A 24978-nucleotide genomic window follows, 5' to 3' on the forward strand; every position below is an offset into this window, starting at 1 on the left:
ATATAAATTTTTTCTTGTGTTCACTGGATAAAAGGAAAACGGGTAGGAGAAAATATATTTTAATGTACTCATGCTAGAAAAATGGAACTAATTGTTACTATAACACTTTTTATTAAAAATATATTCTTAATAAGACTTGTGAATAAGCCTCCTGAAATAAATATTTTACTTCTGTTTTGTTGGAAAGCATTCACTCTTTTTATTTCAGAAATCCAAAAAGCACTGGCAAATATAAGACTGAACAATTTGCAATTCAAGTGGATTTCAAGTGTTTAAACACTAAGATTCTGTCAGAAATGTGTTACAATAAATGTAGAACTTTAATTACTAGAGTACACTGTACTATATCTAAGAACAGCAGATTTAAGAAATAGGTATAATGAACTAAAAATGACTATTGCTCTGTTATTTGACATTAAATGACTAGAATTTTCTTGTTATAAAGTATCCGATGCATTTCATACCCATTCTTTTTTTTTTTTTTTTTTTGCAGTACGCGGGCCTCTCACTGTTGTGGCCTCTCAACCACTGCGCCACCAGGGAAGCCCTCATACCCATTCTTGAGCTAAGTACCAGACTTATACTTACAAATGTTACTTAACAATCTGAATTTAATTATTTCTTTATAATTATGATAAAGAAATATCTCATTTTTTCATTTTCTCTAGAAATTCCTACCTCCTGTTAGATGTTGTGTTTATACTGTGAATATAATATCTGCATAAGCAATTTTGAACATTTGCAAACAAATATATCCTTCCTATTGAATCACAATGTATTTGTATTATTTGGTATTAATAAGCTGTGAGAGAGACAAAAAGGAACTATCTTTGAGCTGATAAACTATCTTAACTCTGTGTCTGTTTTACTAATTAAAGAAAAGCAGTCTGTGCTACATATCATGGGGAAAAGCAACTTTGAATAGAAAAAAAGTAAGCTATACAAATAAAAATGGTCGCCATAAGCAATTAGAAAAGTGATTTTTATCTTAAACCTATGAATGGCAACCAAATTTCAGGTCAGAAATATGAACTCATTAAATGAATTTTAGATTGTTGAAGACATGTTTAAATAATGACAGCCTGAAGGAGCCTGAAGCAGGTCATTAAATCCATTGGGATTGGTGGTTTGATTTCATTTCCATCCAGACGGAGGTAGCGAAGATGAGGTCCATAACTGAAGGAATCGTGTTCCGCAGGCAATGTGATAGGAGTGGTAGGACATATTACAGAGACATTCACATCTACGGAGACAAAGAAAGCGTGAATAAATGAACTGGAATACAAGAGACTAAGGATGGGAAGACCAAGAGCTATTATAACAGTCCTATGGAGGGTCTAGTGGCCTGGTCTATGAAAGTGGCAGAGAGACAAACCCTTTTCGTGTAAGCTGGAAGTTATGCATATCTGTTTTATAGAAGTAACCCTGAAAAAATGTGCAACGTACACATAGTCATCTCAGTCCATACTTTGCTATGCTTAATACAGAGCACTAGAAAGGACATATTGTTAAAAGTTGTGATGGAAAAAAGGTGTATAAGATATATCACTTGTCTTATTCCTTTAGCAAGCCAGATAAGGCATGATTTGATTACTGTAGAATGAGAAAGGTAGTATTGGGGCATTAGAGGTGGAAACAATGGTTCAGAGTTGGTACTGAAAGAATGGGTAGGTGCATGGTGGAATGGAGGAGTATGGATGCAAAGGAAGAAAGCCAGTCTATTATTAGAGAAGGTGCTTGAAAGTTACCTTAAAAAAATGCAAACACTCAAACTAGTAGTACATGATGATAAGTTTTTTATAAAGTGCAATTAATATAACTTTACATATGTGATATTTGCAGAAAACAACCTTGAATCTCCATACTTAAGTGTATTTAATTGGAAAGGAAACATTTGCCAAGAACTGAATTACAAAAATTCAAACCAGGAACTATCCCGTCAGCCTTTTCATATGGTTAAGATGTGAGAAATCATGCACCTGCCTTGGATCAGAGCCCTTGGCATCAATGTCTATACTGAAGTTAGGAGCATTCAGGAGAGAAAGCCTCTTAAACCAGCGAAATTCTGACAAGTGTGCATAATAGCTGATCTCAACCATGAATTCATGTACTCTTAAATCCTATTTTGAAACTGTTTTGAGGAAGAGCTCTTCCCTTAGAAGATAAGACCCAACTAACTTTGGCAATGACCTTCCTTTTGTGCACACTGACTTGTTCTGAAGGATTTTATGCTTACAGTGAGGGTGCTTTGTTCTGATCTTATGCCATTTTGTGAATTCAACTTGCTAAAAATAATGACTCTGTATAGCAGATTTATATTCATCAAGGTACTTTTTCTTACATATATGATAACCTTATCATGACACAACCTGTACTGGGCAACATTATTATTCTCCCCACCTGGGCATTGCTGAGAGAGTGGTTCCGACGGGTAAGGCAATGTGCACCAGGTATTTCAGCAAGTAAGAGGCAGAGTGGAGTCCCAGCCTCATCCCTTTCCTACTACACAGGGTCCCTTGCCTGCTGGAGAGATTATGTCCTTTCTGATGTGTTATCTCCTATCCTTATCACCCTCATGACCCATAACCCATGCATGTGTGAATAAATAGAATGTAAAAACAAGCATTCTAAATTTAATTATATTTTCATAAATTAATTATAATGTTTCTGAGAGTACCAAGAAGTAACTTGTTCGAATAGATAACATTTTTGTCAAATTTAAAGCCCCCTAAGGTGTTCAGAAGAAATAAGTATTTCCATCATTTTGGACAAGAAAAGTTCACTGTCCTATAAATTCTGAGAACTCTTCATATAAGAGGTATGTTTCTTGGCAACCACTTCATTAACAACTAGACTAGATTATGAGGTAAGAAGAAGTAAGTACTTTAGCAGTTATTATAATGCATTGTGATATAATGGTGAGCCAAGAACTCTTGCCAGGGAAATTCTTCTTTTCCATTTCTTTTCTTGGAATATAGAAATGACCATGCTTGATATCTACATTAAGCAGCAAGTAAATCAATTTCTCTTTGTTGATGTTGTTGCTGTGAAAACGATTTTTACCTCTATTGATAGAAATTTGTCTTAAGTCTCATATTCTAGGCATTGAAGAAAAATGTGCTATGATAATAACGTTGGAGTGGGGGAAAAAGCACCTAATATGGGAAACCTTAGGTTCAGGTCCTGGCTATTATACTTATCCTTTGTCCTTGGAAAAATAGCCTCACTTAGTTGAGCCTCAGTTTTTCTTTCTTCAGAAATTCCTAATAATAGCACACAAGGTTCTTTTGATGATTAATTTGTGGTTCTTAAAGTGTGGTCCCTGGACCAGCAGCGTCCATACTACCTGAGAACTGCGTGGTTAGACCCCACCCCATACCTGTTAGGTGGGAAACCCAGAGGCTGAAGCCCAGCAGCCTGTGTTTTATAAGCCCTCCAGGTGATTCTGATGCACATTAAGGTATGAGAATGATTGGAAAATAGAAATATATGAGAAAACTTTGAAAAAAACGCTCTAAAATAAAAGTGGAGGAAGAACAGAGTCCTCTTCTTTGTGTAACTTTGTAAAACTATGTAAGTACCTAGCATAGGTGCCCAACTATGTGTTGAATTTTGCTATCTCACTCCTGAACACTCTCATTCTCAAGTTCCCACTTCAGGGGAATTCCCAATTCACAAATGTGCTCTATGTGGAATCCCTTTAAATTAACTTCCTACATCAAATGTCTATGGGACTTTTGCTGTCAGGTAAGGAATGCACCTGTAGAAGCACAGAACTTTCATCAGGAAAAAAAATTACATTTATTTAGGTTGATATTAGCTGCTGTACTATTGGGTTCAGTGCACAGATTCAGCTATTAACATTTTTTTTTCTGTTGCATCTTTTGCTTTAACTACAAGATTAAACAATGTGTCTCATCACCGTGGAAAAAACTCACTGCGGTGGGAGCAGCCTGCTCATGAGTTCCTGGATTTTATGCTCAAGTATGCTGTTAGAAAAAAACCAAAAAATACTGAAAAACTGAAGAGTACCCAGTGCAAAATAGTCTATTCTTATAGGTTGGATGTTTATGTAATTATTTGCTTAATGAAAAGTTTAGTGAGTAATAAGCAGGCAGCACAACCTTCTGACAATTATCTGTGTCATTTTCCTGCAAACTATCCAATTGATTCTCATTTTAGGGATGTATTTTATAAGGTTGTTCAGAAACCTCTTCAAGATTAGCTTTCCAAAGGGCTTGTGCTAGGGTGGAGCATGCATGGATACTTGCCAGGCTGGTATCATCCCCTGTAGCTGGACCAAGATATCGTCTGCATCTACACCTGAGTCATCCTGGTCTCAGGCATAATTGTGAAGATGCTAAGTTTGCCTGTAACGTCTCCAGCCCCTTCTTTCTATAACCACTTGTTCCCTTCATGGCACCTCTGCCTCCAAGACACTTTGCACTCATCTCTCACACGGGGAGGGGGAAGGGTACTCTGGGACGAAGTGAGAGAGTAGCATTGACATATATACACTACCAAATGTAAAATAGATAGATAGTGGGAAGCAGCTGCATGGCACAGGGAGATCAGCTCGGTGCTTTGCGACCACCTAGAGGGGTGGGATAAGGAGGGTGGGAGGGAGATGCAAGAGGGAGGGGATATGGGGATATATGTATACATATAGCTGATTCACTTTGTTATACAGCAGAAACTAACACAACACTGTAAAGCAATTGTACTCCAATAAGGATGTTTTAAAAAAAAGCTATTTTCAGGAAAGGAGTGTATATTCTACCTTGTTGACTGCCATTAGTCCTAAGGAGTTGCCAACTTCCAGGGAATTTATTTCAATTTCAATTGAGCAAAGCCTTAAAGTACAATATTGGTTTCCCATGTATGGTCCCCAGAACATCAATCTCAGCATCCCTAGGAAACTTGCTAGAAATGAAAAGTCTCAGGTCCCACCAGACCTACTCAACCAGAAGCTCTGTGATGGGGCCATCCATTTGTGTACTCTAAAGTTTGAGAAACCCACTGATCTAAAGCAGACATTCTAACTAGGGTGATTGTAGGCATCAGCTGTCCTGTAGGTTTCAGGACAGAGGTCCCTTCCTGATACCTCCTAAATCATATTCCTTCTATTACTATTCATGAGGTTGCTTGTGGCTGGGGTACACTTTCTTCAATAAGTCTGCCCACCGAGGCAGAAATATCAGAATCTCCTCAGAGTAAAAGAAGATAGAGACATTTAGTTTCTCCAACAGGTAATAGCCCTCTGTAGATTACTAAAATCCACTTTTCAATTTGCAATTTGAACATTTGAACTTCTTGGTTCATCGACACTGTCTGTGAATAGACAAAACTTGAAAATACACTAAAAAAAAATCTAAGGGCATGAGAGCTGGAGAGAAAATGGACATTATTGATATTCTTAAAGAAGATATAGAATAAATTTAATAACCATGAATATCTTAGTCAAAGACACACCCTGATGGTTACTTACTTTTAATTTTGTTATGATCGAGGTGAAGGTGCTGCAGATGAGCACTGATTTTGGGGACCTTTGTGAGTTGATTGTGAGACAGTTGAAGATCTAGAATTGATGATACATTAAAACCACTAGAAGGGAGGCCAGCATCTGATAATTTGTTGTGGTTGAGTCTCAGGAAGGCCACTTTAGGAATCACATTAAAATAATTTTCTGGTATTCCTTCAATGGAATTGTTGTCTAAAAACAGCTGCATAGTGTTGGCTGGTAATCTTGGTGGCATATTCCTCAGGGAGTTCTTAGCCATATTTAGCTGCATGAGGTTCTTGAGTCCTTTAAAGGTGTCTCTTTGAAAGGCATTGTCTAATAGTTTATTGTGCTGCAGGTCAAGAAGGGTCAGGTTCTCCAGATTGCTAAAGGTCCCTTGAGGAATTCTGGACACCTTGTTTCTAGCTAATTGTAATTGTTCTAAACTTCTTGGCAATGGAGAAGGTACCTCCTCTAGCTCATTATCTTCCAGAAATAAGAAAAGCAGCTTCTTCAGTTGGCTCAGGGCTCCTTTTTCAATTCCATAGTTGGTTATTTTGTTCTTGTTTAGATTTATCCATCTCAGCTGGGTGGCATTCTCGAATGGCTTCTCAGGAATGGTTTCTATCAGGTTGTTTTCAAGATAAAGATACCAGATCCTTGATGGTATAGCAGGGATTGCTTTGAGAGCCCGGTTTTCACAGTACAAAGCGGTAGGGAAACTGGGGGGACAGAAACATTCCCTGGGACAATGGAAGTCATGCATCATCCAGTCCTCTGGATCATTTGCCTCATAAACCTGTCTCACACTTCGAGTCCATACAGTATCTGTTATGAATAACACCCAGATGATGAAACAGATTGTGGTTGCCATTTTAGTACCTAGAGTAAGGGATACAATTGTCAGATGTTTAACGATCTTGACCTTTAGATAACTGCATGCGCCAAAATGATCCATAAACATTGCTTCTTCAAGGGGGGTGGGGAGGTAAAGACATGTCAGCATTTTATGCATATTTATCAACGAATACCCATCTATTTAGTGGGCACTATCTGCAAAGCATTTTTGCAAGCACTGAAACTGACTCACCAACTTGTAACTTTCTGGTTTTAACCCAATCACAATGAAAACCAAGAAAGAAAAAGCAAATTTTAGGAACTCTTAAGTGCTTTTCCATTTCAAGCTATTTAATGCAAGGAAGTTAACTGAAATCCAGAGTTGAACACACGAGTACAAAAAAGTGACCTTTTAATAACTCAAATTCAGAGTCTATGTTGTTCCTAAGAAGTTGGCATATGTTTTCACTTTTACTCCTAAATGAGCAGAACATCTGGATGAGATTTCCCAGGCTCTTTGGCCCTTCAACCAAAGAAATAGAGAGATCAAAGAACATTTTAGCAACTTTTTGTGAAGGAAAATTTTAGGATTTGAAGAAAAATGTGTGATTAATCTCTTGCTCTGTTGCTCAACTTCTCAGGTAAGTTTTATTTTGGGGGTTTAGGGAAAGACTTCTAATATTTTAAGTAGAGGATCAAGTTGTTTAGCCAAGAAATTTGGACTATGAAACTCTCTATATAGATATAGCTATAGATGTTGATACAGATATATATCACACTTACATAAGTAAGCAGTGTTACTATGGTTGATAAGAAACAAAACAAAGAACATGCTCAGGATACAGGTGGATCTCCATATTTTCAGTATGGATGCTAACAGAGCAAAGGTTAACACTTACTGATATGTGATACATTTAAAAGACATAAATCCTCCCCGTTGAGTTTCAACAAGGTTATGGGAACAAAGAACTATCCCAACAGGAAAATAATATGTATCTATATAACAATAACGTTCTTATCAATGTACATTTAGTTCAAACACTTGGTAATAAAGACCAAATAAATTTCACTGATTCCTTAGGAAGAGATAAAATCAGCATCATTTAGAAATGCTGATCTTTCAATTTTGCCCTAAATCGAGGGAAATGACAAGCACAGGGCAGCTTCTGCAAGCTGTCAAATTTCTTGCGATTGCAGAATACTGCTCTGGTCATCTTCCAACAGAGACACATTAAAACATTATTTTTTTTTTCAGAATAGGGATTTGCTTTAGTTATTGAAGCAGTAACCCCGCCTCTGATGAATCATAACTTTGAATTCTTAACTTTAAGAGTTTTGAAAAGCATAAAATAGTTTACCTTGCTGTCCAGGAATGTATCGCTGAGTCCTGTGTCTGGATCTGAAGTTTGCTAAAATCAGTTAAGAAAAAAAAAAAAAAAAACTTTGACTAGAAGAATTTGTTTTTATTTTATGCTGTCTAGCCTCCTACGAGAAAAAAGAAAACCTCCTCTGACCAGTCACCATGAACACCTTTGATCTATTGTTTCCACTTTGACAGAGCTTCAGAACACCGCTTACCTCAGTTTTCTTGGATCTTCCTCGTCCCTTTCTATTGGTCACTGCTCATTCAAAGTAATGGATTGACCCAGGCTCCACTGTCGTGTTTTGGTGAATCCTCCCTAATATATATGCATCCATGGCTCCAGCTTTAACCCCTCCAACAACCACAGCACCTCAGTACCTAGATAGCCCAGCACAGGAAATTCTGACTTTAATCTCAAGAACCTATAACAAAATTCAGTGCAACTTTCATTCTGAGTTCACAGTCCCAAAGATATTGTAATGCACTGATCTGGAGACCTGATCTAACAGCAAGAAACTAAAAGCAGTTTTGATTTCAACTACAACAAAAAGATTTTAAAGCATTTTTCTCTAGATGATCTTTTTAAAAAATTGGATACAAAGACATAAAGACCAATGTTTTCTGTTTATATGGAAATATTTTATTCATTTTTTTGTATAAAACAGATGCTGGGATTACATTTAGATATATTGTTTTTGGTCAAGGGGTAAAAGATAAAAAATGTATTTGAAAAATTTAAAAGTGAAATCAGGAAAGCTCTACCTGATGTTGGCACTAAATATGGTGTATAGAAATAATTGTTTTATAGAAATAATTTTTGTGTCTCTATTTCATAGTGGAAGCTTTATTCCAAATAATTATTAAAATGAGATTTTTCTTTCCTGCATTATAAAAGATGTTCTGCATTTAGGCCATTATAGGACATTCTGCTGCACTGTTTTGTTTTTTGTTTTTCTTTAACATACAAGTTTAGGATAATATGTCTTCCAGTTCTTGTAATTTGAGGGAAAAAAATGGTATGCCTCTTAAGGAAAGACAAAAAGTTTTGAAAATCTCATTTTCAGATATTACCCTGCTGATTGATTGTAATCATTTTGTTTTTCAAAATCTATCGTATTCTGGGAAAAGGGAGTTGTATTGATATCACTCATTCAACACTGCCCACATAAATATTATCAAAGATAGAACACAGTGAAGAGGGGAGAGCACTGGACTCAAAAAATTTTTTCTGAACCACTTACTTCTTTTCTCCTAAACACAGTTTTGTCATCTACAACATACTGCTGGGGGCTTCCCTGGTGGCGCAGTGGTTGAGAGTCCGCCTGCCGATACAGGGGACACGGGTTCGTGCCCCGGTCCGGGAAGATCCCACATGCCGCGGAGCGGCTAGGCCCGTGAGCCGTGGCCGCTGAGCCTGCGCGTCCGGAGCCTGTGCTTCGCAACGGGAGAGGCCACAACAGTGAGAGGCCCGCGTACCGCAAAAAAACAAAAACAAAAACAAAAAAAAACATACTGCTGGACTACCTCGCAAGGTTGGCCCTAATTTGTTGTAAATGATTAGGAAATGTTAGCCTTTCTGTAGCATTAGCCCTACACTTTCAACTGAAAAATACCTTTAATTTTCAAGGCCTTGATAGCTTAAGATCAAATTCAGACATGATCTCTTAGTAGCCCAACAGGTACACTTCTATCATATTTTCAGAAAAAAATCAAGTGTTAATTTGCTTTTGTCACAATGATCTCCTCTCTCTACTGCACTTTTCCTTTTCTCTTTCTTCTTTTTCTAAACCCTCAGTATAAAACAACAGATGATGTCTGAATCTGCACGGCCCGCTTTAGCTACTCTCTTATTTCTTAATTTTCTTTTTTAGCCAAACTTATTTTAGTCATTTCTTAATTCTATTACACAAATTTTGCTATGTGTCCATTGTAGGAAAATTAGTTGTACATTGGCTGCCTCCAATTTCTGTTTCTTATTCACCATTCCACCCATGATTCACCCGTCAAAATAAGGTTTCTAATCCCTCTGCTTCCCTCACATTGCTCTAACAACAACAACAAAAAAGCAATAACCTTCATATTTACTAATCTGTTGAAGTCTTTTAGTGTTTCGCCTACTTGACTTGTGACTTCTGGCAATGCAGACCCACCCCTTTAATAAAATGTTTCTTGGACTACATTCTCTCCTAGTTTTTCCTCCCCTTTCTTTGTGACTTCTCTCTATCTATGTTCTGAAGCTCTCTGTTTCCTCTAACAGTTTTTTAAAAAGCTTTTCTAGCATTTAAGTCTCTTTGAGATTCTAAGATCTCAAAGATTTTTAAACGATTCCAAGGTTTTAACCATTCCCTTTATTATGATGACTCCTGAGGCTCTTTCTTCAATCTAGCCTACGGAAGAAAAACAGCACTCCAATGTGTGTATCCACTTGCTTTCTAGACATCTCCTGTTGCAGGTCTCACAGCCATATATCTAAAATGAAATTCACTATCTCCCTTTAACTGCTCTTGTCACTTTATACTTTTGAGTGATGCTATCATCTTATTCAGTCTCCTAAACCAGAAATCTGGAAATCATTCTCAACTCTTCCTTCTCATTTTGTGAGCATATGATAGCAATCACATTTTAAGGACGCTGGGAGACATGATATAAATTAAAATGATCATCTACAATGCTTGCCAGGTTTGGTATCATTGTTTCCAGACTAAAATATAGGATGTCTTCTGCTGTTAGTATAATCTCTGTTTGTCTATGTCTTAATTTTTCCCATTACAATTCAATCTACCCTTCTTTGATTACTGATTCCTGAAGGATGGGGACTTAACTCTTCATTAGGACTGCTTAAGTGGAAGTTCAATAAATTAAATTAAGACAATGGTGCGAACCCCTGAGTCATGCTAGTTGTTATAAGAATTAATGGAAGACTCTGCCCAGTCTTATCTGACTCTGCTAAGAGGGAAAAATGAAGCCTAATGTGTAACGATGTGGCTTTGAAATTGTCCTTCTAATGACAGACTAATATTTTAGAAGTCCCTGGGGCTTTGGACATGGTAGGTATCCAATAACTATTTACCAAATAAGCAAATGAACAAATAAACGCATAAGGCACATGTATCATTTTGATAATTATGATTTTTTTGATCAGCATAACTACTATGTGAATAGGAATATAGTGAAGAACCTTCAAAATATGGTAAAAAAATGTGAGTTAGAGTCTTCCTGTTGCATCTTACTAGCTGTTTATGTGGGCACAGGTTATTTAACCATCGTAAGCCTAAGTCTACCCATAATGCACCTGTTCTGACTACTATGAAGCGTTGTTTGAAAATCAAAGAAGATAATGACGGTGAACATGTCAGAAGGCCCAGAAATTTCTTTCAGCAGAGAATGTGATAGTTGGTATCTTGGCCTTCCTGAGAAAAGTCCTAGAAACTTGAGATGGAGTTAAAGTCTTGGTGGCTTAACCTCTTTTACTTCTGTTAGTACATTTTGATGTTTCCTGTCTGCTTATCTTGCTTCTACTTCTTAGTAAAAGGGAGGATGCTTTGCTAAACTGTCTTAGACTGGGGAATTTGTCTTGTTGCATTCCTAAAGATCGTTGACATTTAAAAAAAGAAGGCGACGCATAAAGGTATAAAAGACACGAAACTCTAGTAGGATTTCAAATTTGTTGGCATATGTATCTGATGATTCTATGTTAGCAATAGTTGGACTGTTAGGTGCTCCCAGGACCTATGTTTATGTCCAACTGACTATACGTTTACTAAGAGAAATAATTTTCTCTTCATAGATCAATTTTAGCCTGTTTAACTAAATTCTGTCAAAAAATTTAAAAATATATAAGGAATCCACTAAAATATATAGCTAACACACATGCATATACATGTGTATTTAAATGTTTTCAAAATAATACATTTAAAATATAGCAATGACACATTTAAAAGGTCAAAATTACTACAAAACTGATAATGCACCAAGCAGTCCCCCACCCCACACTTTGGTGTAAGTCCTGCTCCCAAGAGCCCATTGTTTTCAACTCTATTCTGGATTTCTTTTAATATTTACTTCAATATCCTTGCTTGTACTTTTTGTTTAACTTATCAATTTTAAACATCAACTATTTTATTTTTTTATTTTTATTATTGGAGTATAATTGCTTTACAATGTTGTGCTAGTTTCTGCTGTACAATGAAGTGAATCAGTTATATGTATACATATAACTCCTCCCTCTTGGACCTCCCTTCCCTACCCCCCCGAATTAGATAAAGATTTAGCACATTTGCTCATTCCCACTCTTACCCCACCTGCAACCATTATTCCTTTCAATAACTCCTAATGTATGTATACCACAAACTTTGATTAAATATTTACTGCATGTTATTACATAATATAAATATTGTTTACTGCTGAAGAAAACAGTGCAAAATTAGTTTAATTCCTTCATTGTATTGCACTTATTTGCCATATATATATATATAGATATATACACATACATATATATGTGACGTTCTGTATACATATATATCTATGTCACTAATATTTTCCGAAACAGAATTATTTCTCAAACAGAATTATAAAACCATTTTGGAAATATTTTGCACCCAGAGGGTAGGGTAACATAGTGTGCTGGTTAAAAGTCAGATCTGCTTGGGCTTGAATAAATCTGTCTTATTTACTAGCTGTGAAATATTAAACAATTATTTATCTTTGCCTTAGTCTTCTCATCTGTAAATTAAGGATAACAATAATATAAATAATCATAGTAATAATACTGCCTCATAAGATTGTTATGAAAATTAAATGAGTTAGTATTTTTAAAGCATCTAGAACATGGTAAAAGTGTTCATAAAAAAAAACAGAAATATTAAGTTCACTTTTTTCTCCTGGGAGATATTTCTTCTGGAATTCCATATCCTCCTACTTCAATCTAGTTTGCTTGCTGTTGTAAACCAACCTAAGCAAATTTGGTAAATGACAATTTTTAAGTTCTTTGTGGTACATTTCAGTTGACTCATAATTAATGAGGGCTATAGGAATCTTCCCCTACAACCTACGAAGAGGTGTTAAGTTTGATGAAAATAAGTTCAACTGTATGTTACATAACAGGCCTTTATTTTGCACCAAATATTTAAAAAATTCATGAAGTGAGTCTCCATTATAAGATTTCTTCAAATGTTAACTAAGCTTACCTAAGGTGTCAAAACTAATGCAAATTCAATATCTTATAATCTATAATGGAAAAGAATAGATATATGTATGTATAACTGAATCACTTTGCTATACCTCTGAAACTAACACAACATAGTAAATCAACAATATGTCAAAGAAAAAAACAAACAACAAAATCAGCTGTCTCTGACAAAGTACTGTCTTTTAAAGTACACTTATGAATAATAGAATCCTTGGTTTCTGGTCCAGTGAGATTGTTGTGGTCCTAGACTTCCTTCAGCCATCTCCTGGGTTAGATCCCTTGTTACTTTCTGAATCTTGTGTTCTCTTCTTTCTTGGTTAACTCCACAGCATTGGGGGAACACAGCTTCTGATCACTTCCTGTGCACGTGAGTTACCTCTCTTTTTTTGTGTGTGTGTGAAGTCACGTTTATAAAAATGTGTTTACTCAGCCCATCCGCTTAACTGATATTTCGACTAGATACAATTCTAATTTGAAATAATGGTCCTTCCAAATTTTGAAGATACTCAAGAAAGTGATTGTCTTGTTGCTTCTTGAGTTGAAATAGAAAAGGTTAATAAAATTTTAATTTTCAGTTTTTAGAATGTGACCTTTTTTGCTCTCATTAAACTTTTGAGATTTTCCTTTCATCTTCAGTTTCTGAACTATTACAATATGTCTTGAGAGGGTGTATTTCACTCACTCACTGGGTACCCAGGGAGTCCTTTCAATCTAGAAATTCACGTCCATATGGTCCATCCATTTTTTTCTATTTTCTCTTTTTGAAAGTCTTAGATGGTGCACCTCCTTGTTACACTGTCTAAATCTTTGATCTCTTCTTTTCTGTTTCCATTATCAAAAGATTTTTATGCTTTCCAACAGATTTCCTTAATTTTGTCTTCTTTAAAATTTCTATATCATACTTCATGTATTTACTTTGGAAACATTCTCTGGTTGTTCCCTTCCTAAAGCATTCTTTTATTTTATGTAATTACTACCTTCTCTTTTAATCTCTTCAAAACGAGACTAAAAACTACAAGGTTTCGATAGTATTGTGAGTTTTTTTCTGCTCCCTGCAAGAATTTTATTTCCCTTGATATCTTTTTTTTTTCTTGGCTTGATTTGACCTATAGAGGTATTTCACATTGGAAACATTCCTCACATAGCTGATGGTGCTTTGCTGAATTTTGATACTTAAGAAGAAGCACTAGTAACCTTATTAGAAGATCTATGAGAATCAATAGCACTTGTCAGCTAAGGATCAGGTATTCTGTCTATCTTTTATATATATATTACACACATACACAAACATATTGGGAATAAATTGAAAAAGTCAACACATATTCTTCTTAGTGTACTTTTTATAACTTTGATTTTTTTATTAAACTGCTAACATGAATTTTTTTGGTTGTGAGTAAATAGCAAATAACCTTCCATGCATAGTTTAGCCTTTGTATATGAAGCATCCTGAGGCTATGCTGTCCAAAATTTATCTGAAACTAGTAGCACACCCTGTCACTTATAAGCTATTTATGTTTTGATTCAATTTTGATATTTATGACTCTCTCTGGTGCCGGTTCCTCCAAGACTCTACAAGAAGACTTTGAATACCTAATCAAAAAATAAAAATAAAAATATCTCTGTGATTCTTGGGTGAGCTGTGTTACCAACCATCCAGAACCAATATGCTCTAGGATTGTTCTCCTCCAGCTTCTCAAGCTCCCTCCATCTCTACAAATGTTCCACCTTAGCACTATTGACTTTCAGAGGATACTAAGACAACAGGAAGTGAGCAACTTGAAAGCCAATTAGTTTAAAGCTCGCCTCCAAAGCACTTCAGAAGAGGTCTCTTACAAGAAGGCATTTCATCAGAATAGTGAGAATTAGACTCATAATGTCTCCAGTATGTTGAGGAGATCCATTGAGTCAAATATGGATTCTTGTTCTCCTTAGCTTCTTATCGAACTGCCTTCCAGGGCATCCCAATCAGTCCTATACTGTTGCAGCATTTCACTCTCAATTTCTTCCTACATATCGTATAATTTTGATTATAATTTATATAATTATAATTGTATTTATACTCTTCTTAGTCAGCTGGTCATAGAGAGGGCCCCCATGAGCCCCCGTGTACTTGATGAATCAGCACTGCTGAGCAATTGAGATTAGGCTAGATAGATCAGGTAATACTAGGTTTATGAGTAGTTAACGTCAAATTGTTGTTTAGCTTCCCCTTGGGTCCAGTTTCTTAAAAGGATAGTAGTTATTTGCTAAATATAAGCATATCCTTGCTTTGGAAAGCTAGGGTTTTAATTCTCTTACTAAGGCTTACCACACACTACATATAGCAACCTGACCTACTATGAACCCTTTAAATATCATTTAATCTGATGAGTGATAAGTAGCAGGATCACTGTGACCTCTGCTGTCTGGAGAGCCTTCTCTTGCCATGGGACAAACTCAAATCTTACAGCTTCTCAGCACGAGACTCACATGCAGTAACATGTGGCCTCCAAAATTCAAAGAGACTATTCATGTTCCTAGTGGCCATAGAGACATGGTTCAGCAAGCTGTCTTCACTTTAGAGAGCTAGCCCAACTTTCCTTAGACCTCTTAACCTTTAAAATAAATCAATAACTTGACAGCCCTATATTCTTCCATTGTATTTGGCTCCAATGTGCTGGCATTCAAGTGTCTAATTAATGTATCTAGCTAATAAAGTTTACCCTCTAGGTTGTATCACATGATGTTCTGTGAGATGGTATTTCTGCAGACTATAATGTGGTACAAAGCCAAGGAGTTAACACAATCCAGAAACAGTATGGCAAAATTATATTACTGTTCCTGTCTGGTGAAATAAAACAGACTGCTTCTAGTAATTTTGTTTATTGGAATAGAGGAGAAAGACATTATTCAGATCAGTTGCTTTATACAAAGTACTAAGAGCTATAATGATTTGGACCCCATATGGAACAGCAGTTGCAACAGAAGTTGCCATCTAATTAAACTTTGGAAAATCCAATTTTATCTTCTCAAACTATCCTTCCACTACTAAACACAAATGAGAATCCGCTGAGGATCATTAGCCCTGCACTTTTAAGTCACTAAAGATGGCACTAATATTTCTGATTTTTATTGAAGCATTATTGCTATTAGTTTAATATTTTTGTAGGAGTAGAAAGCTCTGCAATTTTCAACTTGGTATTTCCAATCAAAATGTTCCTTTTGCATGGGTTACAGAGCTGATGTAAGAATCCATCATATTTTGAAGTCATCTATTCCAGCTGTACAAGAACTTGGGTAATAAATATGGGAAGGATAAAGGTAGCTTCTCCACTTGTCATTTTAACATCAAAATACCCTCAGTAGTGGACTGCAGAAGTGTCCTGTGTCCCTGGAAATTAGTTGTGTTTCAAAACCATGTTTTCTTTCACAGGGCACAGTTACTTTGGTAACGAACTCTGGTTCTTTTAGGCGAAGACTAGGTTAAAAAAAAAAAATAGTAGCACACACTTGAGATATCATTGCAAAGTACGTATTTAAGACAAGATGCCCTCTCTTTCATTCTGGTGACTCGAGGTCCATGATTTACCTATGTTTTAAAAATTCAGTGGAGGGCAGAAGTTCCATATCATATGTCATAATGACACACTCAAGGCTCTGATGAGCAGTTCTGGAGGGTTATTAATTTCACAAATCAAATAGCTCTACAGAGGACTTCACACCTCTTTCATTCCCAGAAATCTAATTCTCAATTGGCTGTTAAGTTCTTTTTGGATCAGACTATTCTGACTTTGTACTGATCCTGATATCTATTAATGGAAAATGTATCTGTTTTACTCATTGGTAGTTAAATGACACTACGTTATCTCTTCCACTCCAGATTTGCCCTTCCTCACTGAAATCAGGGAATCAATTTTCATTGCTATGCCTTCCACCAACAATTCATGGACATCACTAAAGTCTTTTTAAAGATACTGGTATTCCCATCTCCAATATATGTCTCAATTGGTGAAGATGGATGGGTGGATTATACATGATAAAAACCCATTTTATCATATAATATAAGAATTCCATTTTGTGAAAATTTTTATTTTGTGCTTCTATACTATGCCAAGGAATCAACTTCATTTAATGTATGCTTCCGTTGAGTTCCATTTTGCGGTGTTTCAGCAAACTAACAGACTCCCAGCTCCTTAAACTATGTTAATGGATCCACAGTCTCTGAAAGTACACTCATATAACTAATTCAGCTTTATCTAATGTTATCATTCTCTCTCCTTGGTTGAGTACCCTCAGAATCCATCCATCTTTTCCAATTTTTAGCCAATATACGTTAGGCAATTCCTGTAGTTCATTTATAACAGTATTTCCATCTCTAGATTTTACTTTCTAATTGATATCCTGTTGCTCCTTCTTATTATAGGTGGGAATCATTGAAGGTTAAGGGGAATGGGGCATGAAAAGAATAAATTCCCTCCTAAAGTTAATGCCTTGAGTTGAGGAAATAGTTGCATCTTCAAAAAGGAAGGAATTGCTTTACAAATCAAGTAGTGTGGGGCTCTTTCAGCAAACAAAGGAGGTTCGGTGGGGCTGAGAATCATGACCACTCCTTCTCATCTGTATCTTATTGTCTAATCCCTATGCCAATTCTTGGGTGGCCCTCTATTTCCAGATCAGTGGCTAACTTTGTTGGACTTATGAACAAATTGGACTTACTAATGTGCTCTTGGAAGGAACTTGTTTGTACGTAGGGGACTTACTGTATGGTTTTTCAAAGCCTTACCCTCAGGAAATGTGTCATTTCCGGTAACTATACAGGGCCCATGTCCCATTTTTGTGGGTCACTGTCATCCAGACTCTTACCTCTGAATAATTTCAGGGTTCTGACTGCCTTTTACCTAAGCTATGCAGATGACCAATATTTCCCAACAATCTGATGTCAATAATGGATTTCTGGTATTGATATCTTTTTCTACTAGACTCCTTGGCTATAAATACCAGAGAATAATTCTGGGTATTTCAACAAAAAAAGGGTTTCTTTGAAAATGATAGGTGGAATCACATAAATGAGAAGAGGGTGGAAGAGTGAACCTGGAAAACAGGCAGAAGATAAGGAAGCTTTTAAAAACTAGATAGAAATCATCTGGCCAGGAAGCATTGCCATTACTGCTGAATATCACTGGAACCAGAGGGTCTTACCAACAGCCTTCACTGGGGGCCACCGCAGATGAATTCTAAGCCAAGAACACGCCTCTCCTTGGCTAAGCCTGCCATTAGCTCCACCCTGGCTTTATGAGGCTGGGAAGAGAAGAGATACTTAGGGGCTACTGAGCCCCACTAAGATTACAATCAAGGGCAGTTTTCTACATATAAGAAAAAGGTCTGGAGGTGGGACAGATGAAAAAGTGACAGACCTTTACTCAGGAATATGTAATTGCCTGATTAAAAGCATGAACTGGACACTTTTCGGCACAGAAGCCTTCATGATCGTCCCTTGCTTACTCCAGAACTCTGTCCTGATGGGTCCCCCACCCTGCATCCACAAGCCCTCTGCTATAGCCTCACCCAGATTTTTGCAGTTTTCTGAATTTACTGTTATATCTTCACTCCAAGCGTTGCTTGTGATGCTTGCTCAACCAAAATCCCCTTACCACCCATCCGTCTGTAGAACACAACAAATACAGCATCACTTCCTCAACGAAGGCATTCAATACTACTCTCCTTTAGAAATAAGTACATGCTCCTGTTAGAACCTACTTACCCAATGTAGACTCAATTCCAGCTAACAATTTGTGATTGTTTCTCTGTCTTCTACGCTACAAGTTTCTTGATGACAGGCAATTCTTTTTTTGTTTGTCGTTTTGGCCTTGGAACCCGATTGAAATTCCCGACAGATATTTATTGCAAAAACATTTCTCTTTATATAACAATTTAATCAGGCTGAGGTGTGATAAGCGGGAAGGCAGCCATTAAACAAGGCTGTCAATGCGGCAGGATCGTCTCCTCCTGCTGCTGGGTGTGGCGTAGTCATGGCCGTTCATTAGAAATTAAAGCGGAACTGAAATCCATTTACTGCCTGGTGGCGTGGAGCGCTGTTGTTACAGCTTAACCCAGCGTCTCCCGTATGCTGTGAGGCCGGCATATGTCAAGCAGCCTCCAGCTGTAATTCCAAGAAGGATCACTTTCATATGCTTTCCCTATGGCCCTAGACAGTTGAGCTCAGATACACTTGATTTTCCTGGAGCCACAGGTTGGAGGCAGCAGGAAGAAGGACTGGAGAGGTGACAGGGAGAAGGGCAGGCAATTTTTTTTCTGCCTTTTTCCCCCATTGACTAACAGCATTGTGCTGGTGTATCATAGGGGCTCAACGGATGCTTATATGATGAGGAAGATAAATTGAATTTGGTCAATAGTTCTCATAGCCCTTTTAGTCCAATTTTAACTCCCTAACAAAATAATTTTAAGCTACCTGTCCCCTTGAATTTTAAGCATTTAATTCTTAACTCTTCTCTCCATTGTGAGACTTGGTTATAAAATATTTAATATTATTAACAATTAGCATATTTATCGTTTATCTCAGTAAGAATTTTCAGTTCTACTGATTGTAACTACTCTCTGGGATTGAATAGTCCAATTAATTTCTTCCCTATGTATAGGTTTTTCCTTTTTTTTTTTTTAACTAAATACTTTAGGCATTTAGTAAAACTTTTAGGGCAAAAATCACCTATGAATATGGGCTTTTTGTATTTTCCTCAAATTTTAAAATATGTTAGAGAAAAATAGTTTTAAATAAAAACATTGCTGTAGTAGTTTCCTCACTGGAAGGTAAATTATTTTTTTTAAAGGATAGCTAAAGATAGTATGTAATTAAATGCTAAACACTGACTTCAACTATACACAAGAATTCAGTGAGAACTGGATTATAATGGTTAAGAAAGTCTCCAGAGTCAGGAACCTAACTAGCTGTGACTTTGGGTCACTCACTCAGCCCTTTCCATTAGTAAAATAGAGGCAATGATGACATTACCTCATTGGTTGTTTTGAAAATTAGGTATAAATCAATATATAAAACACATAGAACATTGGCAATCATCAAAGTTTAGCTGCTAACATCACTGCTATTTTAAGGAATAAGAGTGTCAGAACGCTAAAGGGAAAGGTCTAAGTGGAATTGTAGTGAAAAGCTGGTTCAAGAAATGTCCCTCGGGGGACTTCCCTGGTGGTCCAGTGGGTAAGGCTCTGCATTCCCAATGCAGGGGGCCCAGGTTCGATCCCTGGTCGGGGAGCTATATCCGACGTGCATGCTGCAACTAAGAGTTCGCATGCCACAACTAAGAGCTTGCATGCCGCAACTAAGAGCTTGCATGCCGCAACTAAAGATCCTGCAGGTGGCAACTAAGACCTGGTGCAGACAAACAAATAAGTATAAAAAAAGAAAAAGAAGTGCCTTTTTTTTTAAAGTAAGAAATGTGCCTCAAACATACCTTAATGATTCAGGAAACTGGCATTCTGTTTGTTTATTTAGCCAGACTTCAAGTGTGGCTGATTGTGTTAATTGTCCATATAGGCCTCTCTCGTGTTTTGTTAATATTTTGCAGTTTTTACCATTCGCTTTTCTTGTGCCCCTCCTTATGAACAATACTTTTAATCTAATATACACCTTTTGGTTTGTATTTGTTCCTTTAAAATATGTATCTTTATATTAACGCATTTTTAATTTATATAAATGTTATTGGTTATATCTCACTGTTTCTTACTTTTTAAACCAGCAAGTTCTTTTTACGATTCAACCTTACAATGTGTACATCTTGTCCACGACCTGTAATTGAAAGCCTGACTTTTTCTTTAGCAGATCTTTTAAAAACTGCTAGGATGTTGTATAACAATGTTCTTTTCGTGTTCTTTTTGGAATAATCATTCATGTTCCTGGCTAGAAGCCACATCCATATTTTCCATATTCCTAACTTTGGATAAGATGCCTTCTTTTTCTACTAAAAGGATGCCATTCCTAATTGAGGCATCAAAAAAAATTTAAGAAACTCTAAAGAAAAAAATGTTTGGTGCTATTGTTTGACTACCATAGCTAAAGTACTGAAGAAGTGTAATACAAACCTACTTTTCTTGAATAAAACCAAATAAAATGTGTTTTTTATTCTATGCTTGGTGCCAGTGTACAGTAATGGAAATTCCAGAGACCACTGTGAATTTCATTTATTGAATCTGAAGAAATAAACTGCACTGGTGGTAATACAGCCAACCTTTCTTCACTCTCTATCTGCTAAGTTAGGGAAGCAGAAATAAAGTGATTGCAGTTGTGCTGTGAAAACCTCAAACAAATGCCTTTTGTTCTTTGTCCAGTTTTTTTATAAAGATACCTTCTAGTAGTCTGAAGGAAAATTTATTAACTAATTAACTATTTTTGCATTAAAAAATCTCATCACTAATTTTGTACCTCTTAGGACCATACTATTTTTTACAATTTTGTATACAGCGTAATTTCATTTTTTTCCCGGTGAAAATACAAAGTAGTATTTAAATGAACAAAAGAGAAAACAGGAAAAAGAAGCTGTGTGATTCAAGGTCAATAATAAAAAGAATCTTCATCTATTTAAATTTTATTACTAATTACCTATCAGTGTTCAGTGCTTCAGAAAGTTCAAGGAGGATAAAGATTTTGAAATGGTCATTGTCTTTGGTCACTTACTTCGCTTGTAATTAATTTAGAATTTGATGGCAGTAACTGATGGCCTTAACATGAGCTGTTTTTTGTGTGTAAAGAAAAACAATGTGAAAAATATAAATAGAAAGTTAATATTGGGGAAAGTTTTTGATTATGTGGCTGCTGGATCAAGGTTTTAAGCCAAGAAATGTCACAATATTTCAGATTTAGATCATATCAAATCAAGTTTACCATCATTTACCTTGCTAAATGCTATAAAAGGTACAAACAATATAGAAGAGATAGTTTACCCCACAATTCTTAAGAACTGAGATGTCAAACTACTTCCCAATCCATTCGCCAGTTATTGAGTCTCCCAAAGACTAATTTGTTAAAACAAACCCACTCAAAGTCTCTGTACCATAATTTGTGTTTAAGGCTATTATGAAATAATCATACGCAATAAGGACAAAATGTGTGCTAGGGTATTAGAGGAGCCTGGAATAAATCCTTTCTGCGACAGTTCTTACGTTTTATAATGGAAATGTTACACAATCAGAACTTTTCCGCAAATCCAATTCAAATAGCTGTGTTTCCTCATATTTGGCTTTTCTACTATGAAGATTCTAGGGAATGCGATCTACCATATCATTTTAACTGTGTCTATTGATTCTGAAGAACTTATTTCTAGAATCCTTAATATTTCAGTCTCTCTGTGCTTGTGAGAGAGAGTGTATGTGTGAGATTGCTATTAGTAAAGATGGATTTACCTTATTAAACCAGTAAGGAAAAACCAATATCAAATTAAAATTTTATAAAAACTTACACTTTCTAATTCTGCCTGGGGAAACATGATCAGCTGGGCCACCTGAGCTATCACAGTGTCAAATGACTGTCTGAAGCCCTTTGGAATTGTCTTTGCACTGTCTGCACACTTAAATCAGACTTAACACCTCAGCAAGAGGACTGATAGACATTGGATTTTCAAAATATCCTTTTCCTTCCCTCCTCAAACTACAAAATAGTTTCTCCACATTTACCTGAAAGTTCGTAGTGAGCTTAAGCATTTTGTTTATAAAGAGATCTGTATCCAATAAAATAAATTTTTAAAAAAGTAAAAATTTACACATTATAAATCAACCATACTTTAAAAAAAAATTTTTTAATAAAAATAATTTTTTAAAAGAGATCTGTACCCAAAATGAAATGATTGTTATTATTCTCACATTTGTATATTTTCCATGATAATCAAAGTTATTCTTACATCTGCTTGGAATTTAGCTAAAGACAATTGTTAGAGAAAAAGAAAAATCCAAGGGGAAAATTGAACAAGCATACACATTTTATAGAAAATAATTCTTGTGGGCTTCCCTGGTGGCACAGTGGTTAAGAGTCCGCCTGCTGATGCAGGGGACATGGGTTCGTGCCCTGGTCCGGGAAGATCCCACATGCCGCGGAGCGGCTGGGCCCGTGAGCCATGGCCGCTGAGCCTGCGCCTCCAGAGCCTGTACTCCGCAATGGGAGAGGCCACAACAGTGAGTAGGCCCGTGTACCACAGGAAAAAAAAAAAAAATTCTTGTAAAGTAAAGCAAAGTTATTGGAATCTAAAGTGACTTTGCTGGGAGTACTTGCTACTAAGCATTTTTCCCCTCAGGTAGAATATTGCAGATTGTATTTGAAATATTATAAATCTAAAAAGAACTGGCCCCATAATCCACTATACATTCACAAATTTCTCCCAAGCCAAATATATTCATTTCAAATAACGTTTTCAGCCAAAGGACAATAAATACTTTCACTGTTAAATTCATTTTCAATTGCTCAAAAAGCCTCCAAGCTGTTGGCTTCATAAGTTGACAACTCACTCCCTATAATCATTTCCAGGATTTTACCTCAAATTCATAAACTTTATGCAAGAATACGTGATTTTTTTGGCTTTTTAAGTCCTTTAATGGCCACCTAATTGCATTGCCTTTAACTTATTCAATCTATGAATATTAGGGAAAGTACCTCAAAGTAATTTTAAATATACATCTTACCCTTCTCTAAATTCTTAGAAGAACAATGATCTAAATTCAGATTTTAAAAATAATGCCTTCCAGGGGTGGCGACACGGATGTAGAGAACAAAAGTATGGACACCAAGGGGGGAAAGCGGGGGGCGGTGGTGTGGGTGTGTGGTGGTGGTGGGATGAACTGGGAGATTGGGACTGACATATATACACTGATACGTATAGAACAGATAACTGATAAGAACCTGCTGTATAACAAATAAATAAAATTCAAAAAACAAATCACGCCTTCTATAAATGATCCAAAAAGAAGCACATGTTTAAATGAAGATTCCTTCTAGAAACTTTCAATATTCTTTCCATACCCTTTCCTAAGGGATTCTTAAAATTTAGAATCATCCAGGGAACTTGTCCAATTTTCACGTTCCAAAGCTTTAGTATCAGAGACTCTGACTTAGTAAATTTGAGATGGAACCCAGGAATCTGTACTTTTATCATGACTTCATGGTGATACTGATTCAGATTGTTCAAACAAAACACTCTGAAAATTTTTGCTGTCTATTTTTAATTAAATTGTGATTACTGATCTCAGCCATTTTCTTTTTCCTTGTGTTTCCTGGAAGACCAGGGCCTACAGCAGAAGTTTTCAAAGCTGGGGAATTTCCTTTAGCTATATTATAATCGGTTATTAAAGAGTTACTTAAGCTTGAGGTATAGAGAACAGCATAGAATTTCACTCTGGCACCTCTGAAATATAGCCTTGTTGTTCTTTAAAATTTAGAACTTTCCATAGCTTATGAGAAGGGAGAGAAAAATAGAGAAACCTTGAATGCACACCCTGCCAGTTGGCCATTATGCCAATGTGGGGACTGTAATGAAAAACCTGCATGGTTTTCTTTCCATTTTCACCAGATGGAATCTATCATAACAATCCATTTTAAAAGCCGCTCAGGCTGGGAGGGGTGTGCTGTAGACAGACTGTCAGCTCCAGCACTGACAGGATCCCTATTTCTAGGCACTGAATCTATCTCTTGGGAAACTTATAAACATCTTTGCAAAAGATATTAATTAGTCCTTAGCATTAATTCATTTTGCTGGCTTCTTTGTTATCATGAGCTTATTCCCTGGCTGTAGAGAAAGGAAACTTTCCTCTTTTCCCACTGGTCCAGCACAAGAGAAGCTTTGGTGCATTTAGCAGACATCAGTTACAGGTGGGAAGCCACCTTGTGTCTGTCCCCGAAGCCAAGAACACTTTTTGGCGAAAGTATTACCCTAGTAATCATTTGAATAAATGGAGATAAACACCTCTTCCATAGAACTCATCTTCCGGACAGGTGGAGAAGAGGTGTGTAAACAAGCTTAACACAAGGTATAAAAGGGTATGTGGCATGAGACAGTAGGGACTGTCATAGAGCTCACCTGAAGAAAAGAAAGAAAGAAT

The 24978-nt window shown here is 36.4% G+C and overlaps 1 protein-coding gene across 1 annotated transcript; it reads right to left on the reverse strand.

The window, feature by feature from the left end:
- Positions 1-237: 237 nt before the first annotated feature.
- KERA (keratocan) lies at positions 238-18869 on the reverse strand. Its single transcript, XM_082666488.1, has 4 exons — positions 18629-18869; positions 7696-7746; positions 5489-6382; positions 238-1243 (listed from the first exon to the last, which is right to left on the reverse strand). The coding sequence occupies exons 3-4, from the start codon at positions 6372-6374 to the stop codon at positions 1068-1070; spliced, it is 1062 nt and encodes a 353-aa protein (XP_082522614.1). The 5' UTR covers positions 6375-6382; positions 7696-7746; positions 18629-18869; the 3' UTR covers positions 238-1067.
- Between the last annotated feature and the right edge of the window lie 6109 nt (positions 18870-24978).

This window comes from Grampus griseus (assembly GCF_964374135.1).
Source record: "Grampus griseus genome assembly, chromosome: 11".
Taxonomy (NCBI): domain Eukaryota; kingdom Metazoa; phylum Chordata; class Mammalia; order Artiodactyla; family Delphinidae; genus Grampus; species Grampus griseus.

Bases quoted from the DNA above. Each gene is read 5' to 3' on its own strand.
- KERA (XM_082666488.1), bottom strand. From the start codon at position 6,374: ATGGCAACCACAATCTGTTTCATCATCTGGGTGTTATTCATAACAGAT. The intron at 1,244-5,488 runs GTAAGTAACCAT...TTGTCTCCGTAG, and splicing joins CGATCATAACAAAATTAAAA to ATGTGAATGTCTCTGTAATA.